The 15,270-nt window shown below is 45.5% G+C and overlaps 1 protein-coding gene across 7 annotated transcripts in view; it reads left to right on the plus strand.

Annotated features, from left to right (window-relative positions):
- SYNRG (synergin gamma) overlaps window positions 1-15,270 on the plus strand; it is a 56,092-nt gene that overhangs the window by 994 nt on the left and 39,828 nt on the right. For 3 of the 7 annotated variants that reach the window (XM_083714317.1, XM_083714318.1, XM_083714319.1), the window contains exons 2-10: window positions 3,657-3,694; window positions 5,781-5,899; window positions 6,973-7,103; window positions 7,883-7,988; window positions 8,507-8,618; window positions 10,256-10,561; window positions 11,778-12,011; window positions 13,803-13,880; window positions 14,991-15,187. In XM_083714317.1, coding sequence (XP_083570443.1) covers window positions 3,657-3,694; window positions 5,781-5,899; window positions 6,973-7,103; window positions 7,883-7,988; window positions 8,507-8,618; window positions 10,256-10,561; window positions 11,778-12,011; window positions 13,803-13,880; window positions 14,991-15,187 — 1,321 coding nt within the window. The remainder of the gene's footprint in view (window positions 1-3,656; window positions 3,695-5,780; window positions 5,900-6,972; window positions 7,104-7,882; window positions 7,989-8,506; window positions 8,619-10,255; window positions 10,562-11,777; window positions 12,012-13,802; window positions 13,881-14,990; window positions 15,188-15,270) is intronic. The other 4 variants (XM_083714322.1, XM_083714323.1, XM_083714320.1 and 1 more) reach the window with 3 other exon arrangements.

Here is a 15,270-nt window from a genome sequence, read left to right on the forward strand (position 1 = left end):
CTTCTGGTTAATAATACTAGGTCAGGGGTCCCATAATTTAGGATGAAGGACGGTGCGGAAATTTAATTAATTAATCAATAGGTGCTGCAAGACACATTGAAATACTAATCTCATTTATCTGGGGGTAAGCCCCACAGAATTCAGTAGAACTTACTTCTAAGGAGACATGGTTAGGCTTACCCTGTGAGTGTCCTATTTCTTCTAGAAGTAAGGTGAACATCATGTGTTCATTGTTGCCTTTCTGGCTGAATGTAAAGATTGGGCAGATATCTGTCTATTAGGTATTTAACATTCATCAGTTTATTTATTATTAAATTAGAAAGAGAGAATTAGAGAGAGAGAAAATGTGAGATTCCTCCCCTTAGTAAATTAAAGATAGATGAGAAGAATAGGTTCTCTCTCCCCATCAATTATATAAAACTGAGAAAGAGAGAGAATGGGTGAGGAGTCCATTTTTTAAAAAAAGTTTACATTTTTGGATAACAAGTACAGAATTCCACTATCCACTTTTTTAAAGTGGGGGAGGAATGCTCAAGGTTGGGTTTCGGGAATTTATTATTTCAATTCTTAATTTATTTTTTAAAAAACTTTTGTTTAATTTCAAGGTGGAGGAACAGAACTTGGGTTTGTTTTAGGACAGGGTATAGGTCTTCTGGAGTCCTTTTTCTATTAATAATTCTTTTTCCCTCCTGTGTAATTTTAATGGATGTTTAGGAACCCATAGCACAGTAATGTCACTTACTTATACATTAGTTTATCTCTTCCCGCAGGGTATGCTTCCTACCTCCACCCCCCACCTGAACAACAACCATATGAGATAGGTTAGACTTGAAGTTCCCATGTCAAATTGAGTTGCATCCTCAGCCGCGATCAGGGGCTACCATTGTTTTTAAAAGTTATTAATAGCAGTGGCTGAGCAATTTCAGTCATAACTGGAGTGCTGGGTAAGGGAGAATCTAACCCTTTCTTCTGACCCTGGAGCCATTTCCCTGTTAAAAGTTGTGTTGTAAAACTGCTTTTTGCCCCATGGAGCAAAACATTTAGGTATCTTATGGCTGCCAGTATTTTTTCCCTACGGGGCAAATACTAACTTTGAGGAAAGGGGCGAGTGATTTTAGAATCATAGAATTGGAAGGGACCCCAGGGGTCATCTAGTCCAACCTCCTGCCATGCAGGAATCACAGCTACATCTCCTGTGCCGGCGCTCAGTCAAACCCAAGCCCCTCTGCTACCAATATTCCTTGAAAAGAGGTTAAAGTACATGTTATAAAGGTATGACATTCCTGTCCACCTTCCCCATTAACTATTTTAGATAGCTCATTGGGGTAGATACTTCTCTGTTTTTATTTACATAAGTGTATGGCTTTATCTAATTGATAAAAGTGTGCTGGGTATAGGCTAAGTGTTTTCTTGTTATGGGGTATGGTTGGTGCAGCACTTGAGCAGGATTCATGTAAAGCAAGTGGAAGGTTGAGATGCTGAGAGTGCTTTATCAGTCCATCCCTCTTCCCAGTTTTATTTATTTTTTGTTTTTAAACCAGCTTGGTGGATTGAGGGTTTGGATTGCAGTCCCAATATCGGTTAGCCACTCTCCCAGAGAGAATATGGCTGCTGTGCTGTGCGTGGCTAGGCTGCTTAAAATTCCACCAACTTCAAAGAGGCATAATTCTTGGAGCCTACAAACATTCCTTTGGGAGTTCAACTTGCCCTGGGACAGGCAGTTATGTGTAGGTGAACAAGTAAAAGGTTCTGTTGGCTTTAGAGAATGTTGGGTTTATACCCACTCAAGTTTATATTTCTTCTTCTTACCAGAGCTACTGGTGTATCTCTTCCAGTTGAATGTGTGGACTTGAGAATTCATTCTGATGGTGCAGATAAAATAGAACTAATAGAATTCTACAGGTTGGGATATTAGTGTGTGAAAACAGTCCAGATCCAATGATCCCTAGATGGTCGAAAGTGGTTGAAAGCCAGGTGCAAAATGTGCCTGGCACACTGGCGGTATATAAATATATTTTATAAATAAGCAAAGGTAGGATGCTGCCCTCTGCTAAGTCAGACCGTTGGTCCATCTATCTCAGCATTGTCCACACTGACTGGCAGTGGCACTCCAGGGTTTTGGGCAGCGATTCCTCCCAGCCCTACCTTGAGATGCCAGGGATTGAATCTGGAAGCTTCTGCATGCCAAACAAATGTTCCTCCGCTGAGTTACGGCCCTTCCTGATTTAGCATCAGAGAAAATGTTGGTCTTGTGTCTTCTTTTCTCTTTGACTCTAATTAGCAGGAGTGTGTTTTCTCCTTTGTAGCTGCTTATAAATAAGTCACTGCTTCTCTGGAAAGCCATGCATGTTTAATGATTCGGCCTTTCTTTGCTTGCTGTCTGGAATGGCAACGAGCCCCTCAGATCAAGTCATGGTTTTGCCCCTTCTCTCCCTCCCTCCTCTTTCGCGGTAGGATCCTGACACAGAAGGATTGGGGGGGGTCGTGCGTGTGGAGCGCTGATGCAGATGTGTGACTCCCGCAGAGGAGTTTAAACGTGGCATGTAGGTTTGAATTAGCACCAGTTTGAGCAAGTAGTAGGTTGAAATTGGGCATGTTGACCTCAGTGGCGGGTTCCTTATGATTAATGCAAGCGTTCATCAAATGCCCTCATTCTTTTGTTCTTAGCAGTGTGCACCTGCTGGTTTTTAAGGGCAGGAGAGACTATCCTGGGACTTTAACACAGAGGTAGTTAAGTGCTTTCAGATGGAGGGCCACACTCCATTCTGAGCAACCTTCTGGGGGCCGCATGCCAGGGGTGGACAGAGCCAGATGCAAACGTGAGCGGAGCAATGAATGTGAATCTTACTTTAGTATAGTAGGCTAGTTCTGTCTTGCGTCCAGACACTATCAGAGCATTATCAGAAGCATTATCAGAGTTCAAGGACACCTTCCAGCCAAGCAAAACACTCAAGGAGAGTGCAAAGCAGGACTGGTGAGGGCTGTGGGGTGCAGAGGGATGTTTGCGAAGGAGCTTAGGGTGGTTCCCAAGGGCCACAGAGAGAGACCTGGGGGGCTACTTGAAGAGGACGCCTTCCTGTTGAAGAGCACCATGGTTTGCAAGGGCTGGTCCCCTGGACGCCTTTACTGTGAGGCAGTGGTTCCCCACACACACACACATATTGGGATGTCTTACAGAACTCCAAGCTGATCCTGTGAAGTAAAAACTGCTAACGAACAATTCATTTCACAATTTCAAAATTCAAACCACAATCGCAAAACTTGCTTCCGGCCCTCTTGACTAACTCTTGACTCTTGTTTTACTGTTCTGTTCCATAAAACATAATGAGAGTAAAATGCTTTTATTATTGTTTTAAAAGTTCTTTACTCTAATTCCATTTTATGGAATGAAACAGTAAAACAAACTGCTTTTCATAGAACATATGAATGCGGAAATGAGAACGAAACCCAGCTTCGAATCTGGATTGTGCCTGATGGACAGTAAGGAAATTCCACTAAACTGCTCTGTTTGCAGACAGCTCCAGCACAGGAGAGAGCCGCCAGCCACAATTCATTTACCAACTTGACCCCCAAACAGTTGAGGCAATGTTTTGCATTAGTGCTTGCGCTATTACTCAAAATGGAAGACTCACGATTTTCACCACTTTCTGTTTCAGCTTCATGTTTCCTGTTGCGGGTGGTCTTGGTCCTCAGGGTACGTAAAAGTTCAAACTTTAATGGGAGGGGAAGGCAAAGTATATTATTAGGAAAGGGGAACCTGCGGCCTTCCAAGATGTTCTTGGACTCCAGTTCCCATCATCCCTGATTGGTTGGGCCCAAGCCGACTGGGGCTGATGGGAAATCGACACCATCTGGAGGACTCTTTGCTAGAACTGAATGAGGTTCAAAACTGCAAGTGTTAAATATATCTCTCAGAGTTGTTGTTGTTGTTGTTGTTGTTGTTTTAAGATCTGACTCTTCCCTATATGTGATGCTCAAGATGAGGGTGTTGAAACTTAGGGTAAAGAAAATCTTTGGGTTCCTCTTCCATAGATGTGGAGCTCCAAGGCTTCCTTGGGGAGATGCCAGGACACCTGACAATGCAGGACTGGTGCAGATACGTCTCTTAAATCAGAGTTACATTTCAGGTGCTTTCCCCAGAGGTGTTAACTGTTCTTAAGGAATGTGCCGGTGCTGCCATTGACCAAGGTCAATTCTAATTATTTGGCTTCAGAGCTCTTCCTAATGGAATCCCCAGTTAGATTAACCATTATCAAGGCTTGTAATGATGCAGCCCTTAATCGTGACTAAGACTTGCAGAGAGGGGAAGGGCTGGAGGAAGGGATCCCGGGATGGCATCCTTGCCTGGCAGACTTTGGGCAGATCCCACTTCTGATACCTGACCTGGGCGGCTTGGGTCTGCCTGCCGCTCCACTTTCCCACAATGTGCCAAGAACGACCCTGCCTCAAGGGGAATGTGTGAAATTAAAAATGGCAGCTAGCCCCAGCAACCTGGCATTGATTGGAGCTACCCACAGCCACCATATGTTGGGTCCGGTGGCAGAAGAAGGGGACCTGCTGGAAGGCACTGTGTCCAGAGCCTCCCCCCTAAATATGGAGCCATCCCCAGAAGGAGTATGTGATCTTGCAGCCCACCCCCAACCCCTTAACCAAGCCCTGCCCTGGGACAGTAAAGGAGGAGGATGAGACAGTGGGGGAAGAAAGAGCTGTGAATGTAGGGGGGCCCCCTTCCCCACCCTCTGGACCCCCTCAGAAACTCAACAAACCTACTGTACCTGGAACTGGGTGTGGGAGCGCAGCTGTAAGCAGCCTGAGGAAGTACCATCCAACCTGGGTTTGCCCATAAAAAGAGTTGAGAGACCAGGGTGCTACCCGCTCTTTCTAGGAACTCTTCTCGTTCTGAGACTTTTGTGGGCGAGCTGAGAGTTTGTTTTGTGAGAACCCAGAGGCTGAGAGGGGAGCTAGCAGAAATGACTGGCAGAATCCGAGACCTGGGAGAAGAGGCTGTGGAGGAGGACTGGAAGAAATTTAAGGACTATTTACAAAAATATTGTAAATTGTATGAGTGTTAAGAAAGATGTAAGATTATTAGCAATATGGCACCATTAGGCTAGTTAAAAGGAATATGAAGATAAATGAAAATATAAGAAAAGATAAATTTTGGATAAATATTATGCTAAAATTAAACTTTTAAGGTTTGGGTAAAATTATCTAAAACTAGAGATACAATATTGGAAAATTATAATATAAGAATTGAAACAAGGTGATAAATTGCTGGGTAAAGCTCAAAAAATTTGGAACGCAGGAACGAGAGATGCGAGGAAGTCCAAAGAAGTGAAGAAAATATGGTTATTGTAAAATTATATGTTATTTTGTTTGTTTTTTCTATTGTATTAAGAAAATCTTTAATAAATATCTTTAAAAAAAAAGAGAACCCAGAGGCTGAGAGGGAGGGTGTGTCCAAAGGAAAATGAATTAGTATTCATATCACTTTGTATTAATGTAACATTTTTATATGTAGCTGTATTTTTGTAATATTTTGTTTAATTTGTTGTTGTTTTCAGTTTTTATGTACACTGCTTAGATATTTTCTTTAAATATATTAAGCGGTTTAGACATTAAATAATCAAGCAAAATAATCAGTTGATTAATAATATTGAAATAATTTTTGGGTCAGACGGTGGCCTGCCTTGGCCCAGATAATTATGCTTGTAGTTGTGGATTAATAAAATTTAGATCTAACAGGGAATCCTAACCAAACCTTTCATGCCTTGGTGTAGGTATGATTCCCATGCAACAGCAAGGCTTCTCGATGGTGTCAGTCATGCAGCCCAACATGCAGGGCATGATTGGAATGAATTACGGCTCTCAGATGCCTCCTGGAACAATGACCATGCAGGTTTGAGACTTGTGCTTAGTCAACAGGAAGCTCTTGAGCTTTAATCTGTATCAGGAAGAGTGGAGTTTGCTGATTTATGCGAGAAACCTAAGGCAGCGGCCCGGCAGGCTTCCCCTTCCTAAGCTTCTTTCTCATAAATAAAATATTTTAATTCCTATCCTTGCTCTTGCACCAAAGCCACCCTGTGAGGCTTCTCAAAATACCATCTGAGTACAACCAGTGTCAGACTTTGGGGGGCCCTTGGCATTTGGCATGGGGCCACATGCTCACTGCCTGTCCCCAGGCGTGCCAAAGCAGTGGCAGGTAGGAGCGCTTTTGAATGGGAGCTAAGCTTGGCTCCTTTCCATTGTGGCCACCTGCCATCTTGAAGTTACTCAAATGCAATGCCCCAGCCTGTAGATTTATACTCCTACTCAGACACAGCTAGGGCAGCCACCATGGGTGAGCTGAGCCCTTATTCAGAAATGAGCTTGCTGCTAAAAGAGAGAGGGAGTGGGGGAGAGAGAGAGCGTGCACATTTGGTGAACAGCAGTGGAGCCAGGTTGGGCTGGTGAGATGCCCTTTCAAGCCCCTGTGGCCCTTGGGTCAGTGCCCCACCTTGTCAACTGCTGGTGCCGGCACTCTGCCACCACCAAGCATCCTGTTTGTGTCTTGGGTGTTACGGGGAGGGGATGAGGAACTCCTTACACAGCAAGCCCCAAAGAGAGCACAGAATCTTGGGGGAAGCATGCTAGAGGGCAACGAGGACAAAGCATCCTCGGTGGTGACAGAAAGTTGAAATGGGAGTTGGATGGAATGGGACGAGCTGTATTGGAAGTGTGCATGGCTGGTTGGAACTCCTGTAAAGCAGGAACCCTCCACCATTGCAGTGTCTTGTTGTAGCAGGTCCCGTGGCCATTGCAGATTGAACCAGAAACCTTCTGCACACCATGCAGGTGTTTTCTCACTGAGCTGCATCCCTTTCCCAGATTCCAGGGTTGGCTTCCCCCAATGTTGCTTGCTCTTAGCAAGGTGGGTTTTTTTTATTTTTAACATTAAATAATTGAATGCCATATGTTTCATTTGCTTCCCAGGGTGGCATGAATCTGGGCCCGATGCAAGCGGCTGGGATGTCATACATGGGGCAGGCTCCCTTCTTAGGAATGCGCCCAGCAGCTCCTCAGTACACCCAGGACATGCGGAAGCAGTTTGTGGAAGAGCAACAGTAAGTGATGCTTAGCTGTCCCCACCAAGTGTTGGGATGGAGATGAGAAGGGTCGTTAGGGGCCTTATAGTAGGAGCGGGGTGCCTTTATAGCCCAAGAAGAACATTCCGTTTTGGGCAACCATATGGGGCTGACATACCAGTGGTGGGTGGAGCCAGTGGCAAAAGTGGGTGGAGCAAAGGAGATGACTGACCTTTGTACAGTAGGCTGCATTCCAACTTTTCAGAAACCACAGGGTTCTAAACTCACACAAACACCCCTCTTCTTCCAAGCAAGCAAGGAACATTATCATGAGAACCCATTTCAGCCAGGCAGCTGTGAAGATCACATCTGAATTTAGAGATTAAGAGTGCTTCGAACAAGACTGGGTCTTGGGCAGTGTAACTTTGTCCTAAGGCAAGCCTGGGGTCAAGTGCAGCCCCCCATTAGTGGGATTACTTGGTTGGTGTTGTCTTTGAACAATGTCTCTTGCTTGCCTAGATACAGAAGAAGAAGAAGGGTCATGTGGGTGCGTATAGAAACCAGCCTAGGACACAAAGGTAAAATTTACATGGGTTGCTCCACCCACTTTTACTTCTGGCCCCGCCCACCAAGGGCACATGGCCCTCAGAAGATTGCACAGAAGGGAATGTGGCCCTCAGGTGGAAGAAGTTTCCCTACCACTGGTTTAAGAAATGTAATACTTAGCTGCGGAAAGCAGGAAAATAAATAGTGGTGAAGCATAGGGCCTAAATAATAATCCTTTTTTAAAAAATGGCATGGCTTGTATCTCGTTGCAGGAAACGATATGAACACCAGCAAAAGTTTTTTGAAGAAGAAAGAAAAAGGCGCCAGTTTGAAGAGCAGAAACAAAAGCTACGGCTTTTAAGCAGCGTGAAGCCAAAGGTCTGTTGACAAGGGGTGTTTTCAGCAGCACCCTATCGGATTTTAAATTCATTAACATATTTTCTCTTGAGCTGGGAAAATGAGCACAGCTGATAGAAAATGTAACCTTTTAATGAAACAGTGCAGAGCATTGAAATATACAAGGCTGAACAAAAAGCAAGATATGAAATGATAAACTTCTCCCGGACAAAAAAATGTTTTAGTTTGACTGTTTCGGTTGGCCTCTTGATAAAGGTTGCCACTGAGATGCAAAACTGGCTTTTGTTAGGGGAAGAAAAAGTGTTTAAAACATATTTTTCACATGCCGTTAAGAGTTTCACCACGGGTCATGTCTTCACTGTCAGGCAGGGTGCTTCTGAATGCCAGTTGCTGGAAACCGCAGGAGGGGACAGTGCTCTCGCACTCAGGTCCTGTTTGCAGGCTTTCCTTCGGGGCAACTGGTTGGCCACTGGCTAGAGGGGCCTTTGGCCTGATCCAGCTGCCATCTTTTTCTTACGCTCTAATGTCTCTGTTTTTAGATGGGTGAGAAGAGCAGAGACGATGCACTGGAAGCTATTAAAGGGAACCTGGATGGGTTTTCCAGAGATGCGAAGCTGCACCCCACGCCGACATCACATCCAAAAAACTCAGGTATTACGTTTTTCATCAGAGATGCGGAGAATGAAAACCCCGGAGCTGGTGCTCTCCTAGTGTTGTCGGACTCCAGTGCCAATCAGTCCCAGCCAACATGGCCAATGATCAGGGATGACACTTGGTCCTGCCACTCTCACAGGCACACTTGGTGGGGACATGGGAGAGGGCCTTTTTGGCAGCTGCTCCCAGACTTTGAAACTCCCTCCCTAGCGAAGCCAGACTGATTCTCTCCTTGTTGTCCTTTCACTGGCAGGTGAACACCTTCCTGTTCCAAGAACTTTTGGAAACCAACTCCTTTTAATGAAAGGGCTGGTGTCGTGCTCTTTGAATTGTAATTATTTGTGTGGTTTAAATAGATTTAACACACACATATAGTTTAAATTTATGTCAATGCGTAATTGCTTTTTCTATGTTTTTAGCACTTATTTTTATCTGTAAGCCATCTTGAGTCCCATTAGGGAAAAAGGGCAGGGTATAAATAAATTAATGACAGCAACAACAGGATATGTAGTCTAGAAACCTCTGGAGGCCACAAGGGCAGGGCTAAGATAATGAGATGCAGCTTCATAAAAACCATTTAGCATCTATCTAGTTGATAATAATTTTATTTGTTTCTTCGTTTGCTAATACATTAAGGACCTACTGAAACCAGAGTTAAGCACTTATAAATCTCATTGATTCAACCTCTCCTTTTGAAATCAGCAGGACTGAAGGGTGCTTAACTGTGACAGGATCATAGCAACACCCATATAAAACTCAACAGGGAGAAGGATTATTATTATTATTATTAAGAGGGGAAGGGAACCAGAATTAATTGGCTCCACCTACTGCTGGACTCCCTGCCTTCCACCCTGCCAGTCCCAATGAGCGTCAGTCACTACTGCCTCCATTCCATACACCTTCACAGGACAAATGCAGCAGCTTTAAAACTTAGTCACAAGATTAGGATGGGTACTAACAACATGCGTCTCAGGTGGCAAATCCCAGGATAAAGAGGTGCATCTTCAACGTAACGACAAAACCTATACAGTCGTACCTTGGATCTTGAATGCCTTGCGACTCAAACGTTTTGGCTTCCGAACGCCACAAACCCAGAAGTGAATGTTCCGGTTTGCGAATGTTCTTTGGAAGTTGAATGTCCGACGCTGCTTCCGATTAAGTGCAGGAAGCTCCTGCAGCCGATCGGAAGCCGTGCCTTGGTTGTTGAACGTTTTCGGAAGTCGAACTGACTTCTGGAACGGATTTCGTTCGACAACCAAGGTACGACTGTATAGTGAAATTGCCAGACCCCCTTTGAAGGGGGGGGGGGAGTTCCACAACTTAGGGGCTGCCACAGGCAATACACTCTCCTGGGCCGCCGCCACCTGAACGTCTGAGGGCAGGGGAACTCTCAGGAGGACCTCCTCAATGCAGCAGTGTTCCTCAGCGCAGCAGTTTACGAAACACTGAGCAATACCGCTTGGCATGGAATCAACATTGCCAGCAAACTTGTTCTGCCTTCATTAGAAATGGCCATTTCTCTCCCTCCCTCCCTCTCTCTATATTTATTTATTATCCTTAGCAAAAAGCCTTGTTGTCCTCATTGGTTTCCATTTTGTGTGTACGTATGTGTGTGTGTTCATTCCATTTTGCAGATCATCCCACGCCATCCCATTCTACTGTGTCTGTCTCCCAAACCTCTGCCTTTCTTGACGATGACGAGTTTAGTGACTTTATACAGGGGCCTGTCGAGAACGCCCCGACATTCGTGCCTCCCACCTCTTCCCAGCCTTTTCAGTCTTGCCATCCTTCCTCCCAGGCTGGGCAACGGCTTTCAGAGAAGGTTGTGGCCCAGTCTCTCCCTCCAGCCCAGATTCCAGTGTCCTCCATCTTTCACGGCCCCAGGGGGCAGGTTCCTTATTTCTCTGCTTCTCCAGCTTCACAAAACACTCAGAAAACAGGTAACATACCATGTATTTGGTGTTTGGGAGGGGATGGGGTACGAAATCTAGCAGCACTGAATATGGGAAGTTGACTTTATGCTTGGTAAATTCCATCTAATCAAAAACAAGTGATTTGACTTAGAGCTGCAACATTTAGGCTGTGATCCTGAGCACACTTCCTCTGGAGTAAGCCCTGTTACATGCAGTGGAACATGTGTCTAGCAAATATGCATGATGTTGTATTACTAGGTTGCTTAAAAATATTTTGATTGATTTAAGAGGTAAAGGTAAAGATAAAGGGACCCTTGAGCATTAGGTCCAGTCGTGGCCGACTCTGGGGTTGTGGCGCTCATCTTGCTTTATTGGCCGTGGGAGCCAGCGTACAGCTTCCGGGTCATGTGGCCAGCATGACTAAGCCGCTTCTGGCAAACCAGAGCAGCACACTGAAACGCTGCTTACCTTCCTGCCAGAGCATTACCTATTTATCTACTTGCACTTTGACGTGCTTTTGAACTGCTAGGTTGGCAGGAGCAGGGACCGAGCAATGGGAGCTCACCCCGTCATGGGGATTCGAACCGCCGACCTTCTGATCAGCAAGTCCTAGGCTCTGTGGTTTAACCCACAGCGCCACCTGTGTTCCAATTTAAGAGGTACCCACCCCCAATTAATTGGGCAGCAGAATTTGAAAGTTAGTACTTCTAAATCCATAGTGGCAGGTGCTTTCTTAGAAGAGGTATTCTCCCCTCTTTTGTCACAGGAAGGAATGCCTCTTGAGCCGTGACTTACATACGTAACATCTAAAAAATAATAATCACTCCCTCTAGTGTCAAACTCATGTGGTGAGTGCCAACAGATACGAAGCTAAAATGGAGCTATTGGAAAGAAGAGGGAGGTATCAGCATGCTCAAGAGAACCTCTAGCTTTTGGGGGGAGGAAGTGGGTTGAAATACACCTTAGGGGCAACTCCCCCTCCCAAGAAACTAAATGAGGCCTGAACATGCTCAGTAGCCATGGAATGTTGAGAGCTGGTTGAAAAGGAATAAAATGACATATAGGAAGACATGACACCTGCACCAGCCTTGGGTATATGTGGGGCTGGTCATTCATTCTTGTTTCCACACCTCGACAGCTCCTTTTGTGTTTGGAGGCAGGGTGTATTTGTGTGTGGATTGGGGTGGAGTTCCAAACTTGAGATTTAACCAAGTGCCAACAATTCCTCCTTTTATCTGTCCAGGCCCTCCCTTGGAAGAGAAGCCCCTGCCACCCTGTGGGTTGAGTGAATTTGGGCAGGCACAAACCCAACTTAAAACTCCTGACGCTGAGCTCAGTGCCGCAGCTCCAGCTGCAAACGGCCCTGATCCCAGGTTAGGGGCCAGTAACTGGCAGCCCGCAGGGGCGCTCCCGAGCGGCAGCCCCGGTCCAAAGGCAAACAAGGCTTCAGAACAAAACCTGTCAGCCCAAGAGCGTGGTGAGCATATCTGTGTCTTGCAGAGCTTACGCTCCAGTGCTGCTTGAACATGCTAACCTCTTTAACACGAATGCCGGGTGATTTTGCTCTGAACCCCTGCTTGAATAATAACAGCGAAGCGTCGATTCTCCTGACTTAACATGTGACGTCCACAAGTTCTGCTTCTGTTTCTCAAACTTTGTTTGTAACCTGTAAGGGTCAAAACATAACAAGCTTCTTTGAATCCTGCAGAAAAAAAAGTTCTTCCAATCATGCATGCTTTCTTCTGATTCTTGTCTTTAGCTGTCATTTACCTTGTGGAGTGGGGGGGGGGAATAAACACCTCATCTCCTCAAACAGCAACAAACGCATCCCAATACCATGAATGAAGTTGATGGATGGTGTAGACTTAAGGGGAGGTAATAGGGGAAGGGACATAGGTCAGTTGTGGAGCTGCTGCTTTTGCATGCAGAAGGTTCCAGGTTCAGTCCCTTGCATCTCCAGATAGGACTGGGAATACCCACTGTCTGAAACCCTGGAGAGCAGCTGCCAGTCAGTGTAGACAACACAGGGCTAAGCAGACCAACAATATGACTTGCTATAAGGCAGCTCATTGTCTTCCTACTAAATATAGCACCAGGAGGAGTGGAATATTAAGGGGAGAGATGTAGCTCAGTGCTCCAGCATGTGCAGAATGTCCCTGTTTCAACCCCCAGCAGGTCTAAGTAGAAAGACCCCCTTCTGAAACCCTGGGGAGCCTCTGCCAGTCAGTGCAGACAATACTGAGCTAGGCAGACTCTGCCTATGTTCTATAATAATTCACACAAACGTAATTTGACCAATAGAACCCATTATGAACTGTTCCAGTATTTCCGCTTCTCCGTTTAGTTCTCTGTGCACCGCCTGGATTGCTGTTCAGGTGGCCTCTCTTCTAACAGCAGTGATAGCACTTAACGGACTCTACAAATTAAGAAGGGTTTTGCCTGCTTAAAGAACAGGCATAAAACGAAGTGGCAGTGGTGTGGAATGAACTTGAGATGGACTCTATGGCCATCGCTCTTTGCAGATGCTAGATTCCTCCACCACCATGATGATGGCCATACAAGTACTTGCTGCTGGCATCACTGAAGCAGCCTCTTCAGGTACATTTCATTCCCAAGGAGAGGCGTTTGCAGAAGTTGGCACTCTGCAGCTGCAGGAGTGGCGGCTCCGAGGGCCGGATGTGTGTTTTGACTTCTCTGGCCAGAACATTACCCCTCCACTCCTCTTCAGGAGAAATCTTAGTACGCCTAAGGAAAGCTATTGCTCTTACTATGGTGATTTGTAGAAATAGAAAAGCCCCGCCTAGTTGCCATGGAGGCTTATCCATTAGGGCAAATGGGACTCTGCCCCACCAACCTCAGACAGCCCCCATCTTCCTGCCTTCTTACAACAAGTCAGAGGGTGGCTTCACCTGCCATTGGCTCTATCTCTGCCTGTCGCTGGTCTCCTTGCCAGCGCTCAGCTGGTCCTTGGTCCCACCAGCACTCAGCTGAATTGCATTTATTTTTTAAAATTCCAGCAGTCCTAGAAATGCTTCTCACAAGCTCTGTGTAGAGAGGCTCTGTTGCATATACAGAGTGTTTAAAGCTTGATTTGTGTGCAGAAGGAGAGTCTCTTCCCTCATTTCTTTGAGCGTGCCATTTTATTCCGGACTGCTTGCAAGAGAGGCGATTAATCCTTTGAAATAAGATGACGGAAGTGTTCCAGATGAGTCATTTCGCTGCAGATATTTCCTAAATATAGTTTTCCTTTCGTGTGTGTGCCTTTTAGGTGTCGGAGTCTTCCCTTCCCAGGATCCAATCCAGCAACTGTTGCCTCCCTGGATATACAATGATAATTTAGTTCCAGGTAATATTAATGGCAATGATGAAACTGAGCAGGAATAGCCTTTGAAGGTATTAGAAAAGGTGATGCAAGCTCTCCTCCCATTCTGGATGCCTTGTAATTAAACCAGCTTATTTCTTAAGATGATTTGCCCTTTCTGCAGGTGAGGGGACTGGTATATAGACACTCTGCTAAGTGTTTAGTAGGCAACACTAGATTTTAAACTGGGCTTGCTAAGGGCATCTCACTTTTATTTTATTTATTGAATTTTTATACCACCCTTCTCCCAAAGGAGTCTGGGAGCATCAAAATGTTAAAACACTACCATTTAAAGTAGGAACATAGCCGCTTTGAGACTCCTTCAGGTAGTGATAAAGCGGGATATCAAACCCAAACTCTTCTTCTTCTTCTACTACTACTACTACTACTAAAAACCTTCTGAAAACATTTAGAACAGGGTCTATAAGCTTCATTCAGGTGGTCTGTTCTCTCCCGCTCCCCACCCTGCCATTTTATTCTCACAACAACCCTGTGGTGTAGATAAGGCTGGTCCAAGGGGTCACGGTGGACTTTTGTGGCTGAGTAGAGATTTGAACCCAGGTTTCAGCCTGACACTCTAACTGCTAGGCCACACGAAACCACACATGTCGCAGAATTGTTCTGCCCAGACACTGAGGTCCAGTGCCGAGGGCCTTCTGGTGGTTCCCTCACTGCGAGAAACAAAGCTACAGGGAACCAGGCAGAGGGCCTTCTCGGCAGTGGCACCCGCCCTGTGTAACGCCCTCCCATCAGATGTCAAAGAGATAAACAACTACCTGCCATTTAGAAGACATCTGAAGGCAGCCCTGTTTAGGGAAGTTTTTAATGTGTGACATTTTAATGTATTTTTAATCTTTGTTGGAAAGAGTGGCTGGGGAAACCCAGCCAGATGGGCGGGGTACAAATAATAAATTATTATTATAATTCCATGGAGAATTCTGTACATGCTCTGTTTGCTGTCCAGCTCCACAGTGGAGCTGGAGGGTTGGCATTTGATGATGTCCAAGTCCAAGTTCATCTTGTCTCTAATTTGGGTTCTTATGTGTTGGCAACTCCTGATTATGCGAAGTCCAATGATGGCTTTTTTCTTTGCAGATCTGTACAAGAAAATTCTAGAAACCACTATGACGCCCACTGGAATAGACACTGGCAAACTTTATCCCATCCTGATGTCATCTGGACTTCCCAGGGAGACGCTTGGGCAAATATGGGCCTTGGCCAACCGCACCACTCCTGGGAAGCTTACGAAAGAAGAGCTGTATACCGTTCTGGCGATGATAGCCGTAACTCAGGTAGGAGCAACTAAACACTGGGAGGCAAAGCTGGGAGAAGGTCAGCTCACATCTTTTGAGTGGGTTCTCTGCACCGCTTGTTA

This window comes from Podarcis gaigeae (assembly GCF_964106915.1).
Source record: "Podarcis gaigeae genome assembly, chromosome: 15".
NCBI lineage: Eukaryota > Metazoa > Chordata > Lepidosauria > Squamata > Lacertidae > Podarcis > Podarcis gaigeae.